Source organism: Sapajus apella, unplaced genomic scaffold, assembly GCF_009761245.1.
Source record: "Sapajus apella isolate SASKATOON/1434 unplaced genomic scaffold, GSC_monkey_1.0 scaffold4, whole genome shotgun sequence".
Taxonomy (NCBI): Eukaryota; Metazoa; Chordata; class Mammalia; order Primates; family Cebidae; genus Sapajus; species Sapajus apella.
The window spans coordinates 56,714,983-56,730,594 of NW_022436944.1; the positions used below are offsets into that span (position 1 = coordinate 56,714,983).

The 15,612-nt window shown below is 47.4% G+C and overlaps 1 protein-coding gene across 5 annotated transcripts in view; it reads left to right on the forward strand.

Annotated features, from left to right (window-relative positions):
• Positions 1 to 15,612, forward strand: part of ITGA9 (integrin subunit alpha 9) — a 366,875-nt gene that overhangs the window by 15,644 nt on the left and 335,619 nt on the right. For 4 of the 5 annotated variants that reach the window (XM_032270221.1, XM_032270232.1, XM_032270249.1 and 1 more), the window contains exons 2-4: positions 2,457 to 2,584; positions 5,096 to 5,202; positions 13,236 to 13,359. In XM_032270221.1, the coding sequence (XP_032126112.1) occupies positions 2,457 to 2,584; positions 5,096 to 5,202; positions 13,236 to 13,359 (359 nt within the window). Of the gene's footprint in view, positions 1 to 2,456; positions 2,585 to 5,095; positions 5,203 to 13,235; positions 13,360 to 15,612 lie in introns of those variants that run through there. The other variant, XM_032270253.1, reaches the window with a different exon arrangement.

Consider the following 15,612-nt stretch of genomic DNA (forward strand, 5'->3'; position numbering starts at 1 on the left):
AATGCAGATTTTGTTTAAAGTCTCATTGTTCAAGGCATTTTCCCAATGGCTCATAGCTCAGCGTAAACTGTGCCTGATTAGTGTTGTTTGGTATTCTTTGCTATCGATCTTCTGTTGACTACTTTCCAGAAACAATGCATAAAACTATAGGTCAAAATTGTTTTTGTGACATCTGGAGGGGAGCTTACTGCTATTTCCCCTGGGTTCTGCACTCACACAGGCCCAAACTACCTCTTCTGTCTTCCGGCGTGTCTTTCCCCTCTTCTATAGCCAGGGGATGCTCCTGCTAGGGATGGCCCACGCCTGGCAGCTTTTCAGATCATGATGGAGGATGCAGAGGCTCATTCTTGCTCCTGTTTGCATGCAAATGGTCCTATTTCTGTTTTGCAGTGGGAGAGAGGGTGTAGTTTATAATTCTACACTCTGCTGTTTTTTTTCCTATTTTCCTCTAAATGTCCATGCTGTATGTGTGGTGGGGGGTAGGAGGAGGAGGAGGGGGAGGCAGAAGGGAAATAGCATCTCTGAATTTTGTTATTGAAATAACACATACAGGAAAGTGTCCATATCATATACAGTTATCACAAATTTGTATAACATCACTCAGGTTGAATGACAATATTTTCAACACCCCCAACAATCCCCCTCCCTAATTACATCCGCGCTTTCTCCTCCCCAGAGGTCACCATTACGCTGCCTTCTAACACTATAGTTAAATTTCACATGCTTTTGAACTTTAGATAAATGGAATCAGACTGTGAGTATGCTGTTGTGTCTGGCGTCTTTTGTTTGGTGTTGTATTTGTGAGATTCGTCTCTGTGGTTGCAGTTGCATGCTGTTCGTTTGTTTTCATTGCTGCATGGAATTCTTTTTTTTTTTTTGTTTTTTTTGTTTTCATTGCTGCATAGAATTCTTTTTTTTCTTTTGTCCCCCAGGCTGAAGTGCAGTGCTGCTATCTCAGCTCACTGCAACCTCTGCCTCCTGGCTTCAAGCGATTCTCTTACCTCAGCTTCTCGAATAGCTGAGATTATAGGCACCCACCACCATGCCCACCTAATTTTTTGCGTTTTTAGTAGAGACAGGGTTTTGCCATGTTGCCCAGGCTGGTCTTGAACTCCTGATCTCAGGCAATCTGCCTACCTTGGCCTCCCAATGCTGCACAGGATTCTGTTGTATTGCTATACCATGATTTACTAATCCACTCTAGCACTGATGGGCCTCTGGGTTTCTTCTTGTTTTTTTTTTTTTTTTCCCCCGATATTATGTAGCAGCTTTGAACATTTTGCAGGTCTCCTGGTAGAAATGTATACATCTATTAGGCATATTCCTAGAAATGGAATTGCTGGGTTAGGCATGTTCCTAGAAATGGATACTGTGTCAAAGGGTAGGTGCATGTCGAGCTTTGTTAGGAATTGCTGAGGCTGGGCGCGGTGGCTCACGCCTGTAATCCCAACACTTTGGGAGGCCAAGGTGGGCGGATCACGAAGTCAAGAGATCAAGACCATCCTGGCCAACATGGTGAAACCCCATCTCTACTAAAAATACAAAAGAATTAGCTGGGCGTGGTGGCACGCACCTGTAGTCCCAGCTACTCGGGAGGCTGAGGCAGGAGAATTGCTTGAACCCGGGAGGTGGAGGTTGCAGTGAGCTGAGGTTGCGCCACTGCACTCCAGCCTGGAGCCTGGCGACAGAGTGAGACTCTGTCTCAAAAAAAAAAAAAAAAAAAAAAGGAATTGATGAATAGTTTTCCCAGTGGTTTTAATGGTTTACACTCTCACCAGCAGTGTATGAAGTTTCTAGTCACTCTGTATCCTTGGCAGCACTTGGCATTTTCAGTCTTTTTGGTTTTAGCCTTCTGGTTGGTATGAAGTTGAACTTCTCTGATAACTAACATAGTTGAGCACCTTTCATGCATTTATTGGCTATCTGGCTATCTTCTTTCATGAAGTATCTATGCAAGTCTTTGGCCTGTTACTCTATTGACTTGTCTGTATTTTTCTTGTTAATCAATAAGGAGTTTTAAAAAAGATTTTGGATAGGAACCTTCGGTTGGTTGTATATGTTCCCACCCATCCATCTCAGTCCCCCGAGGAGGTGCAACTAACAGTGTGCACTGTCACACCTGCACAGTTTTTTGTATTTTTTTCTGAAGATGGGATTTGCCATGTTACCCAGGCTGGTCTGGAGTTCCTGGGCTCAAGCAATCCACCCACCTCGGCCTCTCAAAATGTTGGGATTACAGGCATGGGCCACCACACTCAGCCTCCTTAAGCTTTAAGGGCCTGGGGAAGATCTCAGGTTTCACTGTAGGACCTCTCCCCCAAGCCCACACGGCAAAGTATAATAATAGGATTTTCAAAGTGAGCGCTCAGACAGCCCACCCGTGGCTAATACTTAGCCATCTGCCTCCTATTTTCTTATCCTAGGTTGTGACAGAATGCCTTTTTCTCTTGCTGCAGGGTCCTTGTGGGTGCACCAAAGGCAGATTCCAAATACAGCACCTCAGTGAAGTCCCCTGGGGCTGTGTTTAAGTGCCGTGTTCACACCAACCCCGACCGGAGATGCACCGAACTGGACATGGCGAGAGGTGGGTGAACGTTAGTTACTGCTGCGGTGGAAATGCCTCTGTACTCTTACGCCTTACTCTTTTTCTTCCCAGGATGGCCTGATCGTTCACCCGCTCATCCATCCTTCCCTCCTTCACTCACTCCCTCCCTCCCTCCCTGTCTCCCTCTCTCCAACAAACAAGTATCGAGTACCTAATAGTTATTACGCACTGGGATACACCAGTAAACAACAAGGATCCTGCCATCCTGAGCCTCAGAAGTTAGTGGACAAAAGAGTAACTGAGTGAGAAAAGACCAGAGGGAAGGCAGGTATTTGATTCAGTCTGGATCGGAGGATCAGGAAAGGTCTGGGACCTTTCGACGTGATTAGAAGGATGTGTAGTCATCAGCTGGGCAGGAGCAGGAAGCACAACCTCTAAGCAGAGGTGCCATTTGGAAGCACAGAGTGAGGTGGTGCAGCTGGAGAGGGAGCCGGGATGGTGGGGCACAGCAGGGCGGCAAGGCAGGCTGGGGCCAGGCTACGCAGGGCTTAGCAGGCCAGGGCCAGGTACTGGAATTGTATTCTGTGTGTGAGTGGGGAGGCCGTTGAAATCAATTCTGGATGTTATATTTTAACTAGGAAAGATATGATCAGATGGATGTTTTTAAAAGCTCACTTTGGGCTGGGTGTAGCGGCTCATGCCTGTAGTCCCAGCACTTTGGGAGGCCGAGGTGGACAGATTGCTTGAGCCCAGAAATTCGAGACCAGCCTGGGCAACATGGTGAAAGCCTATCTCTACTGAAAATACAAATATTAGCTGAATGTGGTGTATGCTGTAGTCCCAGCTATTCAGGAGGCTGAGGCAGGAGGATCACTTGAGCCCAGGAGATTGAGGATGCAGTGAGGTGAGATTGCACCACTGTACTCCAGCCTGGGTGACAGAGCTGAGAATTCTGTCTCCAAAAACATAAAAATAAAATAAAATAAAAGCTCACATTGATCTAGTGAGAAATAAAGCATCTTTGGAGTCAGTTGGTTCTGACTGGGTTCAAAGCGCAGGTGGGACTGATTGGGAATGTCCTATAGCTTCTTGGGCCTCAGTTCCCCCACCTTCAGAATCAAGACTGAGATACCTACCTCACAAGGATGGTCTTAAGAAGATTAAATCACATAATCCAGGTGAGTTCACAGAACTGTGCCGGACACATCAGCACAAAGGAGCTATTTTGTTATCATCATCACTACAAGCATTGCTTTCTCCAAAGTCTTTTTGCATCAAGATTTTCTAATTTGGGCCGGGCACGGTGGCTCAAGCCTGTAATCCCAGCACTTTGGGAGGCCGAGGTGGGTGGATCACGAGGTCAAGAGATCGAGACCATCCTGGTCAACATGGTGAAACCCCGTCTCTACTAAAAATACAAAAACATTAGCTGGGCATGGTGATGCGTGCCTGTAATCCCAGCTACTCAGGAGGCTGAGGCAGGAGAATTGCCTGAACCCAGGAGGCGGAGGTTGCGGTGAGCCGAGATCGCGCCATTGCACTCCAGCCTGGGTAACATGAGTGAAACTCCGTCTCAAAAAAAAAAAAAAAAAAAAGATTTTCTAATTTGTTTGTTAGTTTGTTTTTTTGGAGACAGAGTCTCACTCTGTCACCCAGGCTAGAGTGCAATGGCGCAATCTCTGTTCACTACAACCTCTGCCTCCCAGGTTCAAGTGATTCTTCTGCCTCAGCCTCCTGAGTAGCTGGGATTACAGGTGGCATATGTCATCACCCTTGGCTAATTTTTGTGTTTTTAGTAGAGACGGGGTTTTGCTGCATTGGCCAGGCTGGTCTCAAACTGCTGGCCTCCAGTGAACCACCCACTGTGGTCTCCCAAAGGGCTGGGATTACAGGCGTGAGCCACCATGCCCAGCCAAGATCTTCTAATTATTTTTTAAATAAAGAGTTATTGTGATTTTCTTTAGCAGAAGAAAACGGTTTATGAACTGTTTGTTACTCGTGCATAACAAATTAAGAAACTTGCTTCAGAACATAAATCAAGGCCCTGCCTCTTTCCTTGAGAAAACCTTGCCATGTGGTTGGGTGCAGTGGCTCATGCCTATAATCCCAGCACTTTGGGAGGTTGGGGTGGGTGGATCACTTGAGGTCAGGAGTTTGAGACCAGCCTAGGCAACATGGTGAAACCCCGTCTCTACTGAAAATAAAAAAATTAGTGGGATGTGGTGGTACACGCCTGCAGTCCCAACCATTTGGGAGGCTAAGGTAGGAAAATTGTTTGAACCTGGGAGTCAGAGGTTGCAGTGAGCTGAGATTGTGCCACTGTGCTCCAGCCTGGATGACAGAGAGAGACTCTGTCTCAAAAAAACAAGAACCAAAACCCAGTTATCTGGATTAAACAGTGCAGTACATTTGATGGAGTTGATTTGCATTTTGTGGAAAGTTCCTTATTTCCTCGTGGGTAATAATGTGGGGGCTGTGGACCACCCTTTGAAAAACAGCCAGCAGAACATCACTCCTCACCCAAGCCTGGCTCTCCTCCTTTGCTTCCAGGGAAGACTCGGGGCACGTCCTGTGGAAAGACCTGCCAGGAAGACCGCGATGATGAGTGGATGGGGGTGAGCCTGGCCCGGCAGCCCCAGGCCGATGGCCGCGTGTTGGTGAGTCCTCCTGGGGCTACCATGGGAAGGGGGTGGCGCTCAGAACGGTCTGTTAGCAAGGCTGGATGGCATGGTGACAAGTACATGGCTTTGCGTTTGCTTATTCTGGACTACTGCTTAGACAAATGGCTTATCCTCTTATTTTCTTTGTCTGTCAAATGTGAATAATGTCTATCTCAAAGTGCTGAGATGTGGCTATTGAAAAATAAAACACATGTGAAAAGTGCTTTGTATATCTCATTCATTACATAGGTATTTGTGTGTGTGTGTGTGTGTGTGTGTGTGTGTGTGTGTATTGAGGTATAATTTACCTACAGTACACAAATCTTAAGATTACAGTCTTGATTTTCACAATTGTACACACCTGTGTAACCATATGCCCACCAAGATATAGAATATTTCCATCATCCCAAAAGTCTTCTAAGTCCCTTTCCAGCTGACTCCTCCCACCTGAGAAAACCACTACGTACTGTGATTTGTATTACACATTACTTTTGCTTTTTCTAGAACTTCGTATGAATGGAATCCTACAGTGTGTGCTCTTTTATATAAGGCTTCTTTCACTCAAAATAATATTTTCTGAAATTAATCCATGTTATGTATCAGTAGTTCATCCCTGTTTATCTCTACATAATGCTACATTTTATGAAATAAATGTTATTTCTAACTAGTCATTTATTGGACCTCCAAAGTGCCTGTGATGTATTCTGATCCATAGGTGCTTTGAGGGAGATAAAAAGAAAAGTCTTTGCCTTTGAGGCCCCCGAGATCCTGGAGTTGTGCTGTGTAGTAGGGTAGCCACCAGCCCTGTGTAGTTATTTAAACTTCAATTTATCAAAATTAAACTAGAGATTGTTTTTTAGTCATATTAGCCGCATTTGAATTGCTCAGTACTCACAGATGGCTACTGGCTACTCTATTGGAAAGCACAGAGAGAGTATTTTCACCATCGCAGAAAGTCGTGTTGGACTCAGCACAAAAGGAACTTCTAACTGCTGCAGAGGTTTTGTTTTTGTCAAGTTTTCCATTTTTCTTTTAACGTTTTCTACGAGGTCTAACACTAAAGCGCTTAACACGCCCAGCTGTGAGTGGCCAGGCTGGTGGGTTTCACACACCTATACTTAGGCATCCCCGTTGGCAGCGCCGCAGAAGGACCCCTGGACACTTTCCCAGTCAGCTCCTCTGCCCCTGCTGAGAGAACCGCTCTTTTGACTTCATAGGCTTTCTCTTGCCCTTGACTTTTATCAGAAGCTGTATGAAGGTTCTTATTATAAAAGCATAAGATCAAGAAGGGAGAGTAATCCCAGCTGCCGCTGATGGAGGGCTCCCTTTGGGTCACATGCTACAGAGCTGAGGGGTTCCTGTGTATTTTATCCCAGGGGAAACAGGTTTTCCTTAAGGATCTAGGCAAAGTGTTTTTGTCCCCTCTCTCAAGGAGCCCACTTTTGTTAAACTTCTTCATGGCAGAAGCTGTTAATCCGAATTTTATCCTCAGCACAATTAAGCATCTCCCCCTTGTTGGGCCCCTCGGGAGAGGAGGAAGCAGCTGGATGCTGTCGCCAGCATCATTGGGGCCTCCCTCCTAGAAGCCCCTGTGGGTCCTGCAGAGGCTCCCTGAGCCCACTGTTTGCTTTGGTTTCCAGTCCTTCCATCACTGTCGTGGCCCGGCCCTGGACGCTCTCCAAACTTCCACATTCCTCCAGGCATGGTGGCCTGACCCTGACTGGACGAATGGGCCCCAGAAGGGCTGAACCCTTGTCTGCCATTCTAGGGAAAGAGAGGGACAAAGCTGACTCATCTGTAAATCAAAGGGTAGCCCAAGGTCCTGGTTCAGAACAAAGAGGAGGTGGTGGCCCGGTGGCAGCACAACACAAGATGCTCTTAAGGGTGCTGAGCCTAGAGTCAGAGTTTGCTCCTGTGAAAATATTTCCTCTCTGCAAGGAGGGGTAACCTTTCTGTGGCTGACAGCTCGTTTCTAGAGGGCAAGACAGAATTCTGTATTACTGCAGATCAGTATCACGCAGGGGTCATCTCTGGGGACAGTGAACAGCAATGAGGACCACAGGGAAGATCTGGCAAAGGAAGCGAAGCATGGAGAGCTGGAGCATTTGCGGATAATGGCGCCACAGATGGTCCAGTCTAATTAATTGCACGCAGGGCTCTTTTTAAAATGTTTTATGAAATTATTGCATCGTCCCCTCAGTAAGCCACTGTATATGGGTGCTGGGGAAAGAGGAGAATCTGACAGCATCTGCCTTCCTTGTGACTTTTGTTTTTCTAATTGTGGTCAAACACATAACATAAAACTTACCACCTTAACCATTTTGAGTGTGTAGTACAGTAGTGGTAAATGTATGCACATTGTTGTACAACAGACCTCTAAACTTTATCTTGCAAAACTTACATCCGTTGAACAGCAACTCCCCCTTTTCTCCTTCCCCTGGTTCCTGGCAACAACTATTGTATTTCTGTTAAGAGTTTGAGTACTTTAGATCTCACGTAAGTGGAGTCCTGTGGTATCCATCCTTTTGTGACTAGCTTATTACATTTAGCATAATGTCCTCAACGTTCATCCATGTTGTAGCATGTACAGGACCCCTTTCCTTTTTAAAGGCAGAATAATATTTCATTGTATGAATATACCATATTTATTCAGCTATTAATGGACATTTAAGTTAGTTCTATCCTCTGGCTGTCATGACATATGCTGCTATAAACGTGTACCAATAACTCTTTGAGATCTTCTTTTCAATTCCTTTGGGTATACATCCAGAAGTGGGATTACTGGATCATACGGCACTTCTGTTTTTAATTTCTGAGAAACATCCATACTGTTTTCCCAAGTGGGGGCCCCATTCTAAATTCTCACTAACAGTGCACAAGGGTTTCAGTTGCTCCACATCCTTGCCAACATTTATTGTTTTCTGTTTTTTTTTTTTAATGGGTGTGAGATAATACTTGATTGTGGTTTTGGTTTGCATTTCCCTGACGATTAGTAACGTTGAGCATCGTTTCATCTGTTGTTGGTCGTTTTATATCTCCTTTGGAGAAATGTTTAGGCACTTTGCCCAATTTTAAATTGGATTGTTTGGTTTTTATTGTTGCTGAGTTATCCTCATGGCTTTTTGCACATGGGCAGTCTTGCTAGGAAAGGCTGGTCCTAAGTTCCCTCTGCCCTGTCCCGCTCTGTCCTTGTCACTCCTCTTTCTTCTCCCGTGTGGGCTCTGCCTCCTCTGTGAAGCCTGTTAAGGGTTTCCTGGAATGGGCTGAGCATCTTTTGTGTCATTAGGAGCTCAGCATCACCTTGTTACTTATATTGCGTGTATAATTTATTTTGTGGCCATAGGCCCCCTTTTATGGAAGTCACTTGGGGATAGAGACCAAATCTTCTACCCACTTTTATTCTCAGCATCTGGAAGACATCTCTCTAAGGAATGGCATCTGAAAGTGTGCTTGAATAATACAGGGACTGAGGGTCAATGTTAAAACAGTTAGAAACCAAATTAGTTGCCATCTTTTCCTGGTGGCTGATTCTAAGTGGTTGATGGAAACGCCAGGAAAAATTCTATAAAATGTCCCTTGGAGATGACAGGCAAAAACAAGACACAGTGAGTGGCTACCTAGTTCATATTCACATTTGGAGGCCTCATAGCCATTTGCTTTTTCTTTAATGTTTCAATCCTACCTGTCAGAGCATTCTGGGAGGCAAATATTTACCTTTAAATTAAAAATAGGAAGGATGTGTGTTGTTAAATCATTTTGAACTCTTGGGAGGTGCCTGGGGTGTAGGCAAGAGACCTGTATCCCCAAGGAGCACAATATTGGATTCCAGGGTTGGGTTTGAAGAGGGAGAGGTGGGCTGGCAATTTTGAAAGTGGTGTCTGGTGCTGATAGAGAGCTAAGAACAGATGGAGAATTTGAAGGCTGCAATGGGGCATGAAGTGTCTCAGTGACAAATGGCATTAGGTGGACCATGGACCCAGCAACCAGCTCTGGCAAGAACCAGGTTGTTAGACTGGCCTGGCGGGTTGACCTTGGCTTAGTGCCTGCCCATCTCAGCTCCAGGTACACTGTTGCACCTCCCAGGTTTTCCCCAGGAACAAATGATACCGGATGTAAAGACAACATCAGGATTAGAGGCAAGCCCCTTCCCTTCTGACACCCCTACCCTGAGCTCCCTGTGTGTAGATGACATTTTGAGAAATGGGCGGGAAGGGGAATCACTTCTTGAAAGAACCACGGAACAGACCCTGTGTAGGCATTGACCGTTGCTCTCGGAATGTGGAGGGCAACCCAAAACGTGCAAGTCTAGTGTCTCCTCGTCATCAGACTTGCCAAAGCTCGGACAACAAATAATTCTAGATTCTTTCTGTGCAGAAGCAGTGTTCTCTGGTTCTCTTCATCATTTCCTTTCTAAATATCAGGGCTGTCCTTATCTCTTCCACTGCTTCCATCCGTCCATTTTTTTTCAAAGCCACAGGGTACATTTTTGCATTTACTTCTGCTGCTCTGCTTCCTGATGGTTTTCAAAGGGAACTTTTTATTGAGCTGTAACACACACGCAGAAGAATGTACAGATCATCAGTGTACGCCTCAGTAATTTTTCCTTAGGTGAACATCCTCAGAACAACATTTTCACACTCCAGAAGCCCCTTCCCAGTGCCCCCCCAGCCGCGCCCGCCTCCTCCTCGGCTGGAAGCCTCCTGGGGGAGCCTTGTGGCGTCGCAGCCTTGCTGTGATTCTGCTCCCCAGCACACACCGTTCTCAGCTGCCCAGCACAGTTGCAGCCATGCGCTGTGGACCTGGATGCGTGACAAAGGCTTTGGCCATCTCTATGGCAAGTATGTGAATAGGAGGGTTGGTGGGGGCTGATGTACCTTCATGGCCAAGGCACCTGGAAAGTGCCAGTACCCACTCCCAGGAGGGAAGTGTTGTTACCACACCACAGAAAAGGCCTTTGAAATAAAGTGTTTCATTCTTTCTCTTTTTCCTTTTTTGGGAGGAAAAATAGTCCTTATAACTTGAAGTGTGTCAGATTCTAAGATTTGGAGTAGGACAAGGCCCTCCTCCCCCTTTCTTATGATTGATTGAAACCTGAGTTTGAGCAAGTCTTGCTATTTTCAGAGAATGCTCTTCTTCTCCTGTTCTTCTCTGCTTGGTCCCCATTCCTCCCTCGCAGCAGAACTCATTTGGAGAGATTGATGGAGTTACTAATGCTTTGGAGACAGTCCCTATGAATTTTTTTTTAATGTAGGAGTCAGATTGACATGTGTATATACATAATGATAATCAGGGCTAAACACAGTCTTCTCTTTCTGTAATTTATATTCAGAGACGCTTTGTATTGTTTCCTACATGAATTCTTCCTTTGGCACTTTGATCTCTGACCTCCCAGAATGCTTTTAGTTTAGTATGAAATGGAATATTTGGATCTTCTAGGAAGTCTCCAAGATCACCCTTTAAATGGTTTATGGCACTTAAAAAATGACACAATACACCAGACATTAACTACAGCGAAGCCTTCCTATAAGTGCCAGCGTGCAGCTGGCTGTCAGACAGCGCCATGATAAACATCCGCCTCTTTTTACAGCCCCTCCAACTCAGAAATACAATAAAACATGGTCAGCCCTTGAAGCCAAGGGCTTTGCTAAGTCCAAAAACTGAAATATAACTTATTTACCCACCAGTTAGATAACAATAAATGATTCAAGTTTGCGAGCCATCAGAATTGAGTCAGATCTTTAAAAACCAATTATTTAGCAGTATGGAATGATTATTTACTTAGTGATATATTTTTATAGTTCTTTGTCTCATATCATTTATCTACTTAGAAATTTGCTATTTTAGCATAACACAGTATCAAGTGGAGGAATGAATGTGGTTTGCAGCAGAAAAAATAACAATAGATTTTTTTTTATAGTTTAATGTCATACAACAAGAGGCAGAGTGTGGGCAAGTTCAGGTTGTGAGAGTCGTTCTGAGTGTGTCCTCTTTTGCCCTTGGGCAGAGTGGCCTTGTCAAGGGCCGTGGTGGCAGCGGCTTGACGGATGAAGAACAGAGAGCTTAGAAGGCAGTGAGCTTACCATGGCATGACCTCAGGGGAAACCAGGCCCCGAGAACCCCTCACTCACTCGATGACCTTGGGAATTCCATTCAACCTCAGAGCAGAGATTTCAGGTGGCCTGGGACCTGTGGCAAGGGGGCTGTGAAGATGGTAAAGTCACCAGACCTGCCCCAGGGGTGAGTTTTGATGGCCTGTGAAGGAGGAATTAGAAGTTTTAAGATGGAAAATGCTTCATAGTGAAACAAAGACTCAGAACTCACGGATTCCGGTCCTGTTTGCACTTACTAGCTCTGCCACTGGGGCAAAGCACGCTCTGATCCATAGTGCTCTCAAACAGCAAATGGGAGCTCTAAAGACAGCGCGGCCCACCTTGCAGGCTTGCACAAGAGGTCAGAGGTAGGCCGTAAGAACACTGAATGTTATCACTTACAAAAACTGCGTTTGAAGGGGCACACCAAGATGTTAAAAACTGATTATTTTGAAAAGCAGTATTTTAAGAAAACGCATTCACTGGCCAGGGTGAAGTGAACTGAGAGCAGCAGTGAGGGGTGAATGTCGGGGAGAAGTGGACTGGGTTGGGCAGCAGGAGTGTGCGCCTCTGAGTAAGCAGGTGGGCTCCTCATCAGCACTGTGGTGACAGACACGCACGGGGACTAGGGCTGTTGTCATGTCCAGGCAGAAGGCAGGTGCGTGCTTGGTGTGGCAGGAGGACAAGCCAGGCCTGCGTCCCGGCTGCTGGCGCTGCTCCTGTGTCTGCTGGCAGAGCTGCCCTTCCTCACGGCATCTTGCATAGCCACGTGCTGAGAGGCTCCTCTAGAAAGCTGGCCAACGTGTCCGTCCGTCCTCCTCCCCGACATGCGGAACTCCAACCCACCCCAAGGCCCTTGGCGCGCTGAGCCTCTCTTCAGCCCTCCTCAGAGAGCCTTCCTTGACTTGCCTGGCAAAACCAGCCACTCCCTGGCATGGGGAACTTTCTGGTGAGATGGAAATGTTCTGTGTCTTGTTAGGGCCTTGTGACATGAGTGTGTCCGTTTGTCAAAGCTCATTACATGGTACGTTTGAGATTTGTGCATTTTGCTGTATTTAAGTTTATGTCAAACAAAGAACCCCCCCCCCACACATTTACTGCTAGTTAATGAGACGCATGCAGAAGTGTTTCTGTAGGTAGAAACATGGTTGAGTATCAGCAGTCCCTCCCCTGCTCCCTCCACGTCGGCTCACTCCCTTGGGCCTGTCAGCCCTGAAGCCGCCCCTCACCCATCTGCACTGCCCCTCTGGTCCAGACCTGCACCGTCTCTCACCTGGTGCTCCTTTGCACCCTTCCCTCCTGTGGTCTCCACTGGGCAGCCAGATCTTCCCAAACTGTCACTTGGATCACGCTTCTCACCTGTGTGAGACCCTCCCCTGCTTCCCGTTGGAGATCTCCTGAAGTCACAGCCATTCCCATGTCCCCTGTGGTTTGGCTTTGGCCCCCTCTTTGACCCTATCTCCCTCCCTGCATGGTCACTCCAGACTGGCCTTTCTCTTGAGCCTCTGAGCCTTTCTCACAGTGTGTCCTTTGCATTCTGCTGTCCTTTGAATCCTCCCGGAGCTCTCTTCCTGTGTGCTCAGTGTGGTTAGCTCTTCCTCATGCCTCAGGCCTTCCCCACTGCCAGTGGAAACGATCCTTCCACCCCCAGCTTCTCTATTCCATAACCATGTTTCTTTCCTTCGCAGTGCGCAGCACTAGCGACAGTCCTCATTTGGTGATCTATTTGTTTATTTCCGATCTCCTAGTTAGACTCCAGGGCTTGTTCCTGTTCGTGCAGTTTTCTGATGCCCATAGCAGTGCCTGGTATGAAGGTGTGGCTTCCTGGCCCCTCTGCTCCTCTCTCCTCCCACAGAAAGCAACACCAGGCACTGCCAGGAGTCAGCTTTGTGACCTTTTGGGGCCAACTTCCCTGCTCTCAGCTGCTCTCTATCCCTTTAGGCCTGTGCCCATCGCTGGAAGAACATCTTCTATGAAACTGACCACATCCTGCCGCATGGCTTCTGCTATGTCATCCCCTCCAACCTCCAGGCCAAAGGCAGGACGCTGATCCCTTGCTATGAAGGTAAGCATGGATTGATTGTCCTCATCCCCCTGCAAACCTCATGCCCTAAGCCCACCTCCCTACCTTTCTGCACCACCAGCTACACATTTCCCCGGCTTTCCACATGCTTATGAGAGGGCAGCACCGTTTGCCCCCAGACGATCTCCTGATGCCCAAGGCCCTGCCCAGAGAAGAGGCAGGTGCAGAGAGGGTGGCAGTTCCAGGCCTTTCCAACCCTATCCTGACTTGGCCGCAGAGCCCACGGTGCCTACCAAGCTTTATGAAGTCTCAGGGACTGAAATTTACCAAGCCTCAGCCCAGTGACCTAACAGCTGCCTTGGCTTTTTGGTAATGCCAGGTGCTGTGTTGCCTTGTGAAACTTACCTTCTCTCTTTGGACCTCAGTTTCCTTGTCTGAAAATTCAGTGGTTGGCCCAGGTGATCTCTGAAGCCCCAGGCAGCTCCCATCAGTCATTAGGCTCCCACACAGCTCCTGGCTGCACTGTGGGCAGATGTCCTGAGGCCGGGGAGAGGAGACTCAGGATTCATAAAGCAACAGCTGGACCGAAACTTAACACTCCGAACACTCAGCATTTCGTGACATTCGAGGTCTGACTTTCCTTCCCACGTGGTCCTGCATCCTGAATGCGGTTTTAAGAGCTCCTTGCCAAGGGGCACTAGGAAGGAAAATGTACCCTCTCAGACTTAGAAGCTTCAAATGCCTGGGAATCGAGGACAATCACTAATAGTGGTTGAGCCGACCACTGTTGAGCCCAGTCGAATCTGAGCTTTAAGCATCCAGAAAACATGGTTATTTTCTTCAGTTTTATAAGCTTGTAGTCTCAACTTTTCTCAGCCTAATTTCGGGTGAGCTGGAACCTGCTCCTTCTCTAAGGGCTGGACTCTTTCTTAATTCTCCTCCTGTTTTATTTGGACAGAAGTCTCACTGGTTTGTGTCCACATTGCCTTTGGGCCTCCCTGGGTTTTCCTAGGTTTCAAATTTTGTGGCCACTAAAGAGGACTCATGAGAAACACTGTATGGCCCCTGGGACCCTTCTGGGGACTCAGCTGATCCAGGAAGGGTGCTCTGGGAAATGTCTCCCCCAGAAGAGCAAGCAGCATCCCTGCGGGAGGCACAAACCCTCTCTCCTGTAGAGAGAGTGAGCCTTCTTTTGTTTTTCCTTTTTCCTCTGTATCAGCATTTGATCAGCTCTGGCCATGTGGGGGAATGAAACTCTGGCCCTGTTTATATCTGTATTGCTGTATTGTCCCCGACAGAAGAAAAACAAACTTCTTCTAACAAATAGATGTTGGTGTAATCAGTCACGAGTGGAGGGATCGTTGATGTCAGATGCACAAAACTGAGTCAAGACTGGGTTTCTGCTGCCCAGTTTACTCCTCCTCCTCCCCAAGGAAGAAAAAGGAAAAGCCTCTGGAACAGCTGCTGGGGGAGCTTTTCAGGCTGGGAAGGAGCGAGGGGCTCCGCAGGGTGATGGAGGCAGTGATTGTTGGATCGCACTAGTTATGCGTAGGACCAGTACTTCGGTTTTCTCAGAAGATGACATGTCATGACAGGAATGCATGGCTGTCCCCAGTGATGATTCTGCATACACCACAAGTGCAAGGATGGCCTTCCGAAGAGGGAGCAGAGCCAATGGCCACGTGTACGCGGTGCGCCGTGGCTCACGCATCTGCGTTACTTTCTATTACGCAGCTGTGGGTCATCAGTAGGCCAGTGTTGATCTGAGGTCTTTACACATTCTCTCATCTAATCTTCCCAGAAGCCATGCAAAGTGTTCTTTTTTTTTTCTTTTGTTCTTGGGTCTGATTACAGGTAGTTTATTTTGAAAATTGTTCTAGCGGACACCAGTGAGACAGGGGGAAGTGAGAATGGGAAGGAGACCCATTGAAGATGTGCTCCTCAGCACGTTACCTGGGTGAGCGGGGGCAGTCTCTGGGGTGGGTGCTGGGACCAGCGTGGAGCACACAGCTAGAGTCCTCCTGCCTGAGGCCTAGGGGAAGGGCCTCCTCCATCTGGCATCCTGTCCTGCCATGTGTGTGTGCTGGGAAAGCCTCCAGGACAGAGGTGCGGGTGCTGGCAGGTGGCAGTCAGGCCGCATTACGGGAATGGTGGTAGGAGCTGGGGGGAGGCAGGGGGAGGCCCAAAGGCCAGCTTCTGGTGTCGCCATTCTCCTGTGACAGAGGAGCCAGCGGAGACTCAGAGCGTACGTGAATTGCCCCAGGTTCACTCAAACGGTAAATGGTGGAGCAGGGT